Source organism: Thamnophis sirtalis, unplaced genomic scaffold (genome assembly GCF_051295495.1).
Source record: "Thamnophis sirtalis isolate CommonGarterSnake01/CBP01778 unplaced genomic scaffold, rThaSir2_p1.2 scaffold_2, whole genome shotgun sequence".
Classification (NCBI taxonomy): Eukaryota; Metazoa; Chordata; class Lepidosauria; order Squamata; family Natricidae; genus Thamnophis; species Thamnophis sirtalis.
In genome coordinates this window covers 110,250,457-110,264,809 of record NW_028261382.1, presented here as the reverse complement: position 1 = coordinate 110,264,809, position 14,353 = coordinate 110,250,457, and the positions used below count along the sequence as shown (strand labels likewise).

Below are 14,353 nucleotides of genomic sequence, written 5' to 3'. Positions count from 1 at the left end.
CTTCCAAGAATGGATCATAAACCACTTTTCCCAAGAGCATCGTAACTGTGAGCCATCATTAAATGAGTGATTGTGAAGTCAAGGACTACCATCGTAGGCAAACAGTGCAATGGCTAGAACAGGGGTCGGCAACCTTAAACACTCAAAGAGCCACAAAGGTCCTAACCAAAAGCTCCCCGTTCAATTCTGGAGCTGACTGGAAATCCAGTTCTCCCACCATAGAGTCTCCTCCCAGCGCGGCATCCTTTTTCCTCTGCCGACCAGAAGTCCAGTTCTTCCAACCATAGAGTTTTCTCCTAACGCGGCATCCTTTCCCTCTACCCGTCCTAACTGAAAACCCTATCAATTGTGGAGCTGACCAGCAACAAGGAGCCACAGCAAAGGGATGAAAGAGCCACATGCGGCTCCAGAGCCGCGGGTTTGTGATCCCTGGGCTAGAAGAAGCTAAGAAAAAGGGGATAGCAATGTGTGTATGTGTGTGTGTTTGTATTGTGTGTATAAAATCCTTAACATGACAATTATATCTACGTTTACACAGTTTGCGTGATGACAGGAAGTATAAAAAGTAACATCAACACATAAATATCTCACCTTGCCTGTTGAGACATCCCTTCAAATTTGTTTGCCGTTTTGGTGGCTGGTGGGCCCAGATCATTACCTAAAAGTAAGAATGATGAACCATTAAATATTTTAAATGCAGCAGCCATGACATTAAATGACATTAGCAGACGTGGTACAAAGATTTGGATATATATTCTTATTCTATGACTTAAAGCAAAAGATGCATTGCTTTCCAACACATTATAGGTAGTCCTCGACTTATGACCACAATTGAAGCCAACGTTTATGTTGTCAAGTAAGACAGTTGAGGGAGTTTTGGCCCTCTTTTCACGACTTTTCTTGTCACAGTTGTTAAGTGAATCACTGCAGCTCTTAAGTTAATAACCTGGTTGTTAACTGAACCCCCATGGACTTTGCTTGTCAGAAGGTCGCAAAAAGGGGGATTACATGACCCCGGGACAATTGCAAACGTCATAAATATGAACCGTTTGCCAAGTGTCAGAATTTTAAGCACGTAAACCGTAGGGATGCTACAGCAATCATAAATGTGAAAGACGGTCAGAAGTCACTTTTTCTTTTAGTGCCGCTGTAACTTTGAACTGTCAGTCAAAAATGGTTGTAAGTTGAGGACTATCATCTAATTTGAGACAATAAAAACCAGGCTGCTAATGGCGAAAGAATATTCAAAATGAAACCTAAAATTCAACCTCATGTCAAAACTCTATTTCATCTACATTACGGGGGACAACCTCGTGACATCACGTTGACGTCACGTGACTTCCCGCAGTGTTTTTTCCCCCTTCACAGAGCTGGGGTGGACGTGGGCTGTGCGTGACACATCTGGCCTGTGGGCCGCTAGTTTAACACACCTGATTTACATCGTTCAACACTGACTGCATCTCAGAGTCTGTCCGTCTGTCATGCCTTGATCTCCATCTCTATCATCAATCGTGTTTTCCCCAAAATAAGACCGGGTCTTATATTAATGTTTGCTCAGAAAGACACATTAGGGCTTAGTTTGGGGGAAATACAGCACTAAAATGTGTACGTCTGGCTGACAATCTTAACTGGCGCTTATTTTTGGGATAGGGCTTATATTATGTGCATCCTGAAAAATCATGCGAGGTCTTATTTTCCGATTTGGTCATATTTTTCGGGGAAACATAATATCTATCAATCATCCATCTATTCGTCCATCTCTATCACCTATCCAACTATCCATCTACCCACCAATCATCCATCCATCCATCCATCCATCCATCCATCCATCCATCCATCCATCCATCCATCCATCCATCTATCATCTCCATATCTGTCATCTATCTATCATCTATCTATCTATCTATCTATCTATCTATCTATCTATCTATCTATCTATCTATCTATCTATCTATCTATCTATCATCTATCTATCTATCTATCTATCTATCATCTATCTAGCTAGCTATCTCCCTCCATATCTGTCATCTATCTACCTATCTATCTATCTATCTATCTATCTATCTATCTATCTATCTACCTACCTACCTACCTACCTACCTACCTACCTACCTACCTACCTACCGTCTGTCTATCTATCTATTTATCTGTCTATCTATCTCTCTATCATCTATCTATCTATCTATCTATCTATCTATCTATCTATCTATCTATCTATCTATCTATCTACCCACCTACCTACCTCATATATCTATCCATCTTTATACATCTATATCATATTTGTCTGTCTGTCTATCATTATCCATCTACCCACGAACCCATCCAATTTGTCGATCTATAAAATTCGTTGGCTGCCCATCTTACCATAAGATAACTCTAGGTTTCTTATAGTCATAAAAATATATATCTACATTAAAACATAAATTAAAACCAAATATTAAAATTTAAGGACATGTGGGGAAGGTAGACGGGGGTGGGGGGAGAATGGGGGGGGGCAGGTGGGACCTGTTGTTACTCGATCAACCACTGTGCTGTTCCCCCCCCCCCGGGGCCCCAAGGCAACTGGAACAGCCAGAATCTACAAAAAAAGCAGATCAACCCCAACTATTTGTGCATATCCATTCCCTCTACACCAGGGCTGTCAAGGCCAGATGCATCACGGGCTGGCCACGCCCACACCAGTTGTAGCAAAGGGGGTGGGGAGAAAGTTCCAATACGTCATGTGACGCCACTGTGATGATGTGAGTTTGGCACCCCTGCTCTACATTGTTTGTGGCTAAGAAGCCAGGCAGGAGATTGAAGAATTAAAATCTGACCTCACACTTGCTTTCAACTTTGTCAAAATTTGTCCAGATACGGAGATCATTATTTATGTAATGATGGATGGATAGATATTTTTAAAAAGTATAAGAAACTTCTTTTGTATTTTTCTTTTGCTAGGCAGTGACTACGCGTCCCATTTTTAGCCCGTCCCAGCCGCCTATTCCCGCTGCCTGGAACGGGCCAAAACAGGGATGCGCAGAGACCACAAAGAGGCAAGTGGAGGCTGAAAACGGGATGTGCAGAGGCCAAATATGGGGCACGTGGAGGCGTCAATAGGTGGCAGCAGTGATGGGTGGCAGCCATCCCCATAGCCTGGAACAGCTGATAGGAGGTATTCCGGGAGGCAGACCCAACCGCCAATCAGCTACTCATAATGAATCAGACTGTGCTAAAGGTGACACCGTTTGCTGTTTGCTGCAAGGAGGCGAATTGTTGGAAGGCAGAGGCCAAAGGGTGGGGGCCACCAGATGGGCGGGGCTTCGGCAACATTCGCTCTTTAAGACACAGACTTTTCCACCCACTTTTTGGGGTGGGGGAAAGTGCGTCTTATACTCCAAAAATACGGTATATACTGGTACTTAAAAGGTTGTGAACCCTTTTGAATTCTCAATATTTTATTTTTTATGAATACGACATAAAACTAAATATGGCTTCCCTTGATTTGTTCTCAACCCGAGTCCTAAAAGAAGAGAACAAAATTATACCAATCCGTTAAAAGCATTATATTTTAATTTATTTATTGGGGGGAAGATGATCCAAAGCTACATATTTTTGTTTTCTTTATCTAGTTTTAGGATGTGTGTGGAGAATAGACAATGTTTTAGCTCATGTTTATGTACAAATATTGAAATTCTCCACACATTTAAAAGGGTTCACAAACTTTTAGGAACCCCTGTAGGGGGTGTTGAAACTCAATTTGTACATTCTCATTCCTCCATTTCTAATGAAAAGTTTACTTAAAATTCAAAACGTACACAAAAAATTACAAAACAACGGAGGTAATAAAAACAGACAAAATACATTCAACACATGAAAACTGCAGACACGCTAACGCCAAAAACAACACACAATACGTTATCTACAAATTCCGTTCTTCCCCTCACCTGTCATTGTTACTACAGATTCAGAAGCTGACTTGTAATTTATAGTTAATTTTATTTTTGATCTTGTCTTCTGCTGTTTAATTATGTTCAGGTTTGATCTAGTGGTTAAGGCGCTAGGCTAGCTAGAAAGGGGGAGACCATGAGTTCAAATCCCACCTTACTCATGAAAGCCAGCTAGGTGACTGTGAGCCAATCACCAGGAGACAGTGAATTCTAGCCCCACCTTACGCATAAAAGCCAGCTGGGTGACTTTGGGCTAGATCACTGTCTCTCAGCCCAACTCACCTCACAGGGTTGTTGTTGTGGGAAAAATAGGAGGAGGAGTTTTAAGCATATTCACCACCTTGAGTTATTTTTAAAAGAATAATAAAGGGATATAAATAAACATAATTTGGTAGTCAAAACAATATAGAATAGAATAACATAGTTAGAAGGGATCTTGGAGGTCTTCTAGTCCAACCCCCTGCTTAGGCAGGAAACCCTACACCACTTAAGACAAATGGCTATCCAACATCTTCTTAAAGACTTCCAGTGTTGGGGCATTCAAAACTTCTGGAGGCAACTGTTCCACTGATTAATTGTTCTAACTGTCAGAAACTTTATCCTTAGTTCTAAATTGCTTCCCTCTTTGATTAGTTTCCACCCATTGCTTCTTGTTCTACCCTCAGGTGCTTTGGAGAATAGCTTGACTCCCTCTTCTTTGTGGCAACCCCTGAGATATGGGAAGACTGCTATATATAAAGGTAAAGGTTCCCCTTGCATATATGTGCTAGTCGTTCCCGACTCTAGGGGGCAGGGCTCATCTTCGTTTCAAAGCCGAAGAGCCAGCGTTGTCCGAAGATGCCTCCGTGATCATGTGGCCAGCACGACTAAATGTCTAAGGCTCATGGGACGTTGTTACCTTCCCACCAAAGTGGTCCCTATTTTTCTACTTGCATTTTTACATGCTTTTGTTGGCAGAAGCTGGGACAAGTAATGGGAGCTTACTCCGTTACGCCGCACTAGGGATTCGAACCGCTGACCTATCTGTTCAACAAGCTCAGTGTCTTAGTCACTGAGCAACCACGTCCCTCCTGCTATATATATGAATATATAATTCAACGGATTCCTGTTCAGCTGTTTTGCGCTTCAGGGAAGAACTACATTTTGTATAAATCTAGAAATATATCTGGCTATCATTATATGTCACTTGCATTGATATATAAGAGACTTGAATATGTAGCAACTGCTGATAACTTTATAAAGAGATTAATTTGATTTTTAATCTGATATAAAGTCCACTCATCTAGAGCACCAGTGATTAAATATGTCAGCCTTCACTAAGTTTTGAATCAATTTTCCATTTCTATTAAATTTCAGTAGTCCTTTAGAAACACTTTTTAAAATGTTGAACATAAATCAACAGCTAAGTTTTTCAGTTTATGCTGTTGGACTCAAAACCATTCACAATAAAGTATGTGGTTCTAACAATCCTTAGACCCTTTTTTAGAGCTAAAATTAAAAACAGATAACTTAATGCATAGAATCATAACAACTTAATCAAGTAAAAATTTAAGGCCTCTGGAATGTTCTGAAACTATAACTGAAACAACCTGTGTTTATTAATGGCTTTTTAGCCTTATAAAATGCTAATTTAAACCATTTTCCACACAACAGTAAATTCATGTGTTAGAGTAAGGTCAACAGTTGGATGACAAATATGCTTCAAAACTTACTGCCACCTCGTCTCCCTACACAAAATATACACTAATTTAAAGACTGTTACTCTAACAAACTTCCTGGCTTATAAAGGAGGTCATAAATTTCTATCTATCACAAGTTTCAGAAAAAAAAACCAATGAGCTACCCTGTTTCCTTGAAAATCAGATCTCCCTGGATAATAAGCCCAATTGGGCTTTTGATAAAGGTAAAGGTTCCCCTTGCATATATGTGCTAGTCGTTCCTGACTCTAGGGGGCGGGGCTCATCTCCGTTTCAAAGCCAAAGAGCCAGCATTGTCTGAAGACACCTTCGTGGTCATGTGGCCAGCACGACTAAATGCCTAAGGCTCATGGGACGTTGTTACCTTCCCACCAAAGTGGTCCCTATTTTTTCTACTTGCATTTTTACATGCTTTTGTTGGCAGAAGCTGGGACAAGTAATGGGAGCTTACTCCGTTACACCGCACTAGGGATTCGAACCGCTGACCTTTATGTTCAACAAGCTCAGTGTCTTAGCCACGGAGCCATCACGTCCCTCCTGCTATATATATGAATATATAATTCAACGGATTCCTGTTCAGCTGTTTTGCGCTTCAGGGAAGAACTACATTTTGTATAAATCTAGAAATATATCTGGCTATCATTATATGTCACTTGCACTGATGTATAAGAGACTTGAATATGTAGCAACTACTGATAACCTTATAATAAGCCCATTTGGGCTTTAGAGCGCATGTGCAAAAAAAAGCCCTCCCCAAAAATATTGCAACATAGCAGCAGCCATGAGGTGACCATGCTCACTGCCTCCTGCACCTCAAAAATAATAAGATCTCCCTGAAAATAAGGCCAAGCACTTATTTTGGGGGTAAAAAGAAAATAAGACCCTGTCTTATTTTGGGGAAAACATGGTACAACATTTTGGGTTAACTCTAAAATGTCAGCAGGAGCATCTAATTTAAAATCAGTGGTTCCAGCTCAATTAAAACATCATATCCAATCATACTTGGTTCTAAAGTTGTAGAGAATTGTAACCATGGCTTAAACTTTCAAATGTTAAGACTATTATTTTTAACCTGTTTTCATTTTGAATTTGTTTTTATATTCTTCCACGTAGAAGGACTCCAGACACACAGTAACGTTAAGATTCGTCAAGACGTGACACCAAGCCAACAGTGGGAATCATATTTCCGAAAGATCAAACCGTAACACGGGACACCAGTTAGGACTAGGATCGCCTACCAGCTGGCAATTTAATCTCCCACTACAGTACATCATAACGTGGATCTAATCAACTAACAGTCAGCATTACATTGGCATTAGGAAAGACTTAATGGAATTCAAGAGGGATCTGGAGTTGGCTCATTTGTGGGAATGTAATGATTCCAGGCTGGTTCCTCTCTTGACTCCATCCCCAGGCTCTACCTATAAGTGTTGAAACTAAATCAGTATGAATATTATTATAACTCACCCCAAGACATTTGGACCTTATTCTGGGGCCCATGTGGTTGTGGGCTGGGTGGGTCTGATAGGGTTCTTTTGTGTCCAGGGGGTGGGGGAGGGGGCTTCTTCTTAGACAGGGTAGAGCTGCCACTAGAGGCTGGAGTGCTTAATGGGAGAGTTGAAGGAGGGCATGTTGGACCTGTGGAGATAAACAAATATCTTCTTATCAACACAAAGATGGGTTAACACCAATACAGCACACAGGAAACTCAAAATCAGACAACAGGAAAATACAGCAAAGGACTGGGAGTGAAAACAACAATTGGCCATTCCAAAAAAAATGCAAAATTATTATCCTACTATTAACTTTTCCAGCAATTAGCAGTTAGACTTATATACCGCTTCATAGGGCTTTCAGCCCTCTCTAAGCGGTTTACAGAGTCAGCATATCGCCCCCACAGTCTGGGTCCTCATTTCACCCACCTCGGAAGGATGGAAGGCTGAGTCAACCTTGAGCCGGTGAGATTAGAACCGCTGAGCTGCAGATAACAGTCAGCTGAAGTGGCCTGCAGTACTGCACCCTAACCACTGCTCCACCTCGGCCCTTCTTGTGAAGGGAGAAGCAGATACATGTGGTAGAGACATACACATGGTTTCAGAGAGAAGGTAACACAAAGAAATTTAAGATATTAAGATGCAAGAAGAGAAGTTTACATATAATACCAAGTAAATCCACTGAATCCAAACTAGGTCGGTCACGGGGACTAGAGATTTAATCCTCGGAGCTTTCAGATTCATGCTTGAGCCCATCCTCAGAGAACTTCTCTCTCACCAGAATGGGTCTCATTCCCTTTGGGTGGGCTCCAGCAGGAGTCCAAAAGCTCGGAAGACAAAACCTCTGGTCCAGAGACCGACCCGGATTCGATCCTGCAACATTATTCAGGGACAGGTATATTTGTCTTTATTTGTAAATCAACAGACTTAAGTAAAGGTAAAGGTTCAACTCGCACATATGTGCTAGTCGTTTCTGACTCTAGGGGGCGGTGCTCATTCTCCGTTTCAAAGCTGAAGAGCCAGCGCTGTCCGAAGACGTCTCCGTGGTCATGTGGCCGGCATGACTAAACGCCGAAGGCGCCCAGAATGCTGTTCCCTTCCCACTAAAGGTGATTCCTATTTTTCTACTTGCATTTTTATGTGCTTTCGAACTGCTAGGTTGGCAGAAGCTGGGACAAGGAATGGGAGTTCACTCCATTCCGCAGTGCCAGGGATTTGAACCGCCAAACTGGTGACCATTCTGATCAGCAAGCTCAGCCACTAAGCCACCACGTCCCAATGGGCTGATATTAAACCATTATGAAATGTCTTTCAATATTAGTATTCAAAGATATTTCATAATAACATTCATTAGAATATTAAACCCATTATTCCAGCAGATGTACTTAAGAATAACTGAGTGCAACATATAAATACATTTAAGAATACAAATATTAAAACAAAAAAATCATCTCTGGCCTCAACCTTAAATTTTGGTAAAAGAGCTAATGCAAAGAGTGTTATTATTTAAATGGTGGTGATGTCCCATACAAATAATCTGCACTATGTTGAGTCTTAACAATAGAATAAGTTAGTTACTAATGTAAATCCCATTCATTAAAGTTGGTGATTAAGACTAGATCTGACTCACTGTTTACCAAAATAAACATTGGTATGAGTAAATCTAAGCAATAATTTAACTTATTATATCTAAGGTTAAATCTAAAAGAATAGTGTCGACAGCCAAAAGTATAGATTTAATACAGTAAAGGCCCCAAGTTCAAAACACTAACAAGCCAAGGAAAACAATGATTTATCATTGTGAAATACGACTATTCTTGATTATGCTATTCATTCTATGAATAGAATGTTCAACTATGTTGAACATTCTATTCAACTATGTTGAATGTCATTTCATATCTTTAACAAATGGATTTAGCAAGATCTAGTCTTGGAATAGATACGTTTCAACACTGGTATATCGGTTATTTGTTTTTATATTAATTTCAGTATATTTATATTTTTGCTTTGATTTATTCTTCCTCTAGAAAATAACTGGATGTAGGATTATAAGCAAATACATTACTACTACTACTACTACTACTACTACTACTACTACTACTACTACTACTACTACTTTAATGACCCCATAATCCCATGCATCGGGATGGAATCGGGGCATCTGAATGGAGCTGAGTGATTACTGGCTGGATGCCCTTCCTGACACCAATGCAGAGTTCACAGCAGATATATTCTCATTGTGCCCTGAGAGAGAAACATCTGCCTCTACCTAGGATCAAACTCACAGCCTCCTGATTGTGAGGTGGGAGCTCCACCTCTTGGCCACCATACCATTCAAGCAAACACATTAATGAAATAGATTTAATCAAACTATTCATTTTTGGGTAGTGTGCATACTAAGCAACAACACAGCATATACAGTATCTTCCTTCACTCTATTAAGCTTGATTAGCATTCTGATAAAGAAGTGCTAGTCAGGTTAAGCAACAGTGGTTTGTTAACCATAATCACCAGCTTCTTTGCATTGTCAATTAAACCATTTTATTTGAAACAAGGCAATGTTGATCGCCTGAATTACAGAATAATTAAATCAGATTAAATCTGTGTCCATTGCTCAAGAGGGAGCATGTATCAATTGATACGGGGGTTTTCACCTCTTTTAGGTGTCTGTCATAGTTGGACATGACTACAGTTGACCTTATGTAGACACTTCAGGGCCATCAAGCACTATAAAGCAAGATACCGTATTTTTCAGACTATAAGATGCACTGGAGTATGACCCACCATGATTTTGAAGAGGTAAATTAAAAAAAAAGAAACACACATTTTTGCACTCTGCAAGCCTCCCAAACCCTCTGCACGCCTCGTTTTTGCAAAAGGAGCAGAGTTTCAGTAGGCCAAAAATGCTGTATTTAGTGTATGAGACGCACCCAGATTTTCACCCTCTTTTTTGAGGGAAAAAGGTGCATCTTACACTCTGAAAAATACGGTAGTTCATTTATGAAAAGGATGGAAAGCTATGGGTTCAAATCACCATGGTTTATAGTAGGATGTGCAAAGGCAATCAATGAAGCTCTTTCTCCTTGATTACAATAAAGATTCCTTCAGATAAAATGTGTCTATAAAGGTTCTTTCGAACCCAAGCCTAGGTTTCAAGTTTGCTAGCCAAAGTTAAGCGGTCTCTGACTAAATTCAAAGCATTTCAAGAATGCTTTGAATTTAGTGTCAGCAGAATGATTTCCAAGAGGTGGCGCAGTGGTTAGATTGCAGTACTGCAGGCTACTTCAGCTGACTGCTAGCTGCAGTTCGGCAGTTCAAATCTCACCGGCTCAAGGTTGACTCAGCCTTCCATCCTTCCGAAGTGAGTAAAATGAGGACCCAGATTGTTGAGGGCAAGATGCTGAGTCTTTAAACTGCTTAGAGGGGGCTGTAAAGCACTATGAAGCGGTATATAAGTCTAAGCGCTATTGCTATAAGTGCTATATAAGTCATTGTCCAGAAATTTTGGAATTTACAACCTCAGTGAAATGCCCTCTAAAAATGTTACTCAGCTTTGTATAATACATAAAAGAAAAATAAGTTGTTTACATTTCTATAAATACGCTACTCATCACCAAGGTTCACCACACCATTTGAAAATCCTGTTCTTCCAGAAAGCTAAAATTAAACAGTTAGGTTTCTATAGGATTGGGGGCAAAACCGAAATCACGCCCCATTCCCGCCAACACTCACAGCAGCGCCGAACAAATACCTTTTCCAGCATTTCTTGGAGGAAGCGGGGGCCCATCCACAGTTGTTGGTGAAGTGGCAGAGTCGATGCTGCCAGAGACAAAAATCTGATGTGGGAAGGCACCGTAGGAGAGCCTCTGTTTGTCTCGTGGAGTGCTAAGACCCGGAATAGCCATTTTGTCTTGAGGGGAAATACTGGAAGAATGACAAAAACTCTGTGGTCTCGGAGAACGCTCTTTCTTAATCGGACTAGGCTGTGGGGACAAAAAAACAACACTTTTATCTCAAGGTGCCCTCTCTATTTAACTAGTAAAAGTCAAAACTTTCCAGCTGAAGGACGGGAAATGATGTTGTTGGGTAAATTACCGAGGCATGAACAGTGTTTTTCAGTTTTGTCATAGGAAGTTTCCTTATTTATTTCAGCGACGGGTACAATTTTGCATTATACATCTCGTGAGAGAGAGAGAAAATCTACTTCAAAAAAGACATTCTTGAGCTCATGGAAAGCTCATGAACTCTTCTAAACTCCCCCATGAATCTTAGAAGCGTAGAAGCTCTGCTTTCCCCCTCTTTTTGGGAGGCTCGTGGGAGGATGGTCCCTGTGATTGGTGCTCAATTGAAAACTAATTCAGGTAGCCCTTGACTTACAACCCAAATTTAAGCCCCAAGTTTTTGTTGTTAAGTGGGATAGTTGTTGTGAGTTTTGTCCCATTTTTAGATCTTTCTTGCCACAATTGTTAATGTTTAATAAATTTATACGCCACCCAATCCCGAAGGACTCCGGGCGGCTTACATAAAAACAATTTAAAAATACTAAAAAATTTAAAAAATAGAAAGACAGAGAAGTTAAAAAAAAACACAACATGCACTCAACCTTAGTGGGGCTGGACCTCATTCAAGAGGTCAACAGCCCCAGGCTGGAATAGCCAGGTCTTAATAGGCTTACGGAAGGCCGAGAGAGTGGGGAGGGTCCGGATCTCTGGGGGTAGATCGTTCCATAGGGCCGGGGCAACTACAGAGAAGGTCCTCCCCCGGGGGGGCCACCAGACGTCATTGTCTAGTCCAGTGTTTTTCAACCTTTTTGTGCAAAGGCACACTTTTTTCATGAAAAAAATCACGAGGCACACCACCATTAGAAAATGTTAAAAAAATTTAACTCTGTGCCTATATTGACTATATATAAAGTGTTTTTCCCACGGCACACCTTACACTGTCACGGCACACTAGTGTGCCGCGGCACAGTGGTTGAAAAACACTGGTCTAGTCGACGACACCCGGAGAAAGCCCACCCTGTGAGATCTTATCAGACACTGGGAGGTATGTGGCAGAAGACGGTCTTGTAGTTAAGTGAATCCCTGCAGTTGTTAAGTTAGTAACACATTCATTATACCCTACAATCTATGCATAGCTAGTTGTTAAGTCCCAAAGGTGCTTTTTTCAAGAGGCAACTGGACTTTCTGGTTTTTCTTTGAAGATGTTTCGCTTCTCATCCAAGAAGCTTCTTCAGCTCTGACTGGATGGTGGGGAATGGAAGGGTTTATATTCCTTGCAGACAGCTGGTCATTTGCATCCTTTTAGAGAGTCGTTGAGGCCACCTGGAGGTTTATTTGTGTCCTCGGAGTCACCTTAGTACAAATGGGGAGGCGCTTTCTTGTAGCTGTTGAAAGGACGGTTCTGTTCCATTCCTTCCATCCCCCACCAGCCAGTCAGAGCTGAAGAAGCATCTTGGATGAGGAGCGAAACATCTTCAAGAAAAACCAGAAAGTCCAGTTGCCTCTTGAAAAAAGCACCTTTGGGACAACCATGACCTGGATGATGGAGAATCTCCATAGACAGTTCTTAAGTGAATCTTCATTGACTCTGCTTGTCGGAAGGTCACAAGATCACATGACCCAGGCCACTGTAACCATCACAAATATGAGTCAGTTGCCCAGGGTCCAAATTTTCATCACGGGACCATGAGGATGCTGCAACGGCCATAAGGGTGAAAAATGGTCGCAAGTCACTTTTTTCAGTGTTGTTGCAACTCTGAAGGGCCTCTAAGTGGACTGTTGCAAACCGAGGACTACCTGTAATCCCCCCCCCCCATTCTTCTTTACCTTGTCATCGAGGTCATCGTCACTTTCATCCATTTCTTCCTGCCGAAGATTCCACTCGTATTCGACGTGAACGTGCGGATTTAGTTTCCCCACTTTGGCCTGGGAAAGCTGAAAGAACAGGTAATTCTAAAACGCTCGCCTTTTGCACTTGTGAAAAGCATATTCTCTTCTTGGCAGAGACATTTTGTACTAGATTGAAATGCCTGGCTTTGTTCTGATTGATGAAAATCCTTTGTGATTGTAAAAGACATTAAGAAATAAGGTAAAGGTAAAGGTTCCCCTCGCGCATATGTGCTAGTCGTTCCTGACTCTAGGGGCGGTGTTCACCTCCCTTTCAAAGCCGAAGAGCCAGCGCTGTCCGACGACATCTCCGTGGTCATGTGGCCGGCATGACTAAACACCGAAGGGGCACAGAACGCTGTTACCTTCCCACCAAAGTGGGTCCTTATTTTTCTACTTGCATTTTTACATGCATTCGAACTGCTAGGTTGGCAGAAGCTGGGACAAGTCACGGGAGCTCACTCCGTTACGCGGCGCTAGGGATTTAAATTGCCAAACTGCCGACCTTCTGATCGACAAGCTCAGCATCTTAGCCACTGAGCCACCGTGTCCCCACTAAATTAAGAAATAAAGCATGGTAAACTTTCTCATGCAAGGGTTCACGCTTTCATCATCATCTTCTTTTAACGAACCCATAATCCCTTGCGGGGTGGAGTCTGGGCAACTGAATGGAACAAGTAGAGTGTTTTAAGGCTGAAAAAGAACAAAATATCAGTCTGGAATCTCTGTCTGCAGCCGATTCATCCCATTCTACGTGTGCAAAAGAGAGAGGGAGGGAGAGGGAAGGAGAAACAAATGTTCATGCAAATTTCCCCTTCTCATCTTTTAATTGTAGACAAGCATGATTTTCTTACCAAATCTTCACACTGGATAGCTTTCTGTCTCTTCGCCGTGTCCAGGGCAGTTTCGCCAGCTTGATTTACTGCAAATTGTCAGGATAAAATTAAACTATCAAACTTTGCAATAAAGTTCAATATTCATTCACCGTTAAAAAGGAAAAAATGCAATGAAAATTGTACTGAAGACAAATTATTTTTTTAAAAAAGTTTTTTAAATTTATTTTCCATTTTAAAAAATATATAAACATTTCATCTCTCCTTAAAAAAAGTTTTATTTATTTATTTTCCATTTTTTTTAAAAATAGAAACATTTCATCTCTTAAGCTTAAGCAGTGTGTTGTCTGGGTACAAATATTTCTGTGCAACATCCTTCCACAAATTATATACATTGAACAATTATAGCATTCATTTCCTTCATAACATATCTCCTAATAAAAATACAATAACAACATTAAATATAATTATTCTCATCATACTCCTGTTATCAGTTGCCATTTTATTCTTATC

At 41.0% G+C, this 14,353-nt stretch overlaps 1 protein-coding gene across 4 annotated transcripts in view; it reads right to left on the bottom strand.

Annotated features, from left to right (window-relative positions):
- Positions 1 to 14,353, bottom strand: part of ASAP1 (ArfGAP with SH3 domain, ankyrin repeat and PH domain 1) — a 148,546-nt gene that overhangs the window by 10,374 nt on the left and 123,819 nt on the right. For 3 of the 4 annotated variants that reach the window (XM_087706680.1, XM_087706681.1, XM_087706679.1), the window contains 5 exons: positions 13,862 to 13,929; positions 12,948 to 13,055; positions 10,871 to 11,102; positions 7,094 to 7,264; positions 592 to 658 (listed from right to left, as the gene is read on the bottom strand). In XM_087706680.1, the coding sequence (XP_087562806.1) occupies positions 592 to 658; positions 7,094 to 7,264; positions 10,871 to 11,102; positions 12,948 to 13,055; positions 13,862 to 13,929 (646 nt within the window). The remainder of the gene's footprint in view (positions 1 to 591; positions 659 to 7,093; positions 7,265 to 10,870; positions 11,103 to 12,947; positions 13,056 to 13,861; positions 13,930 to 14,353) is intronic. The other variant, XM_087706682.1, reaches the window with a different exon arrangement.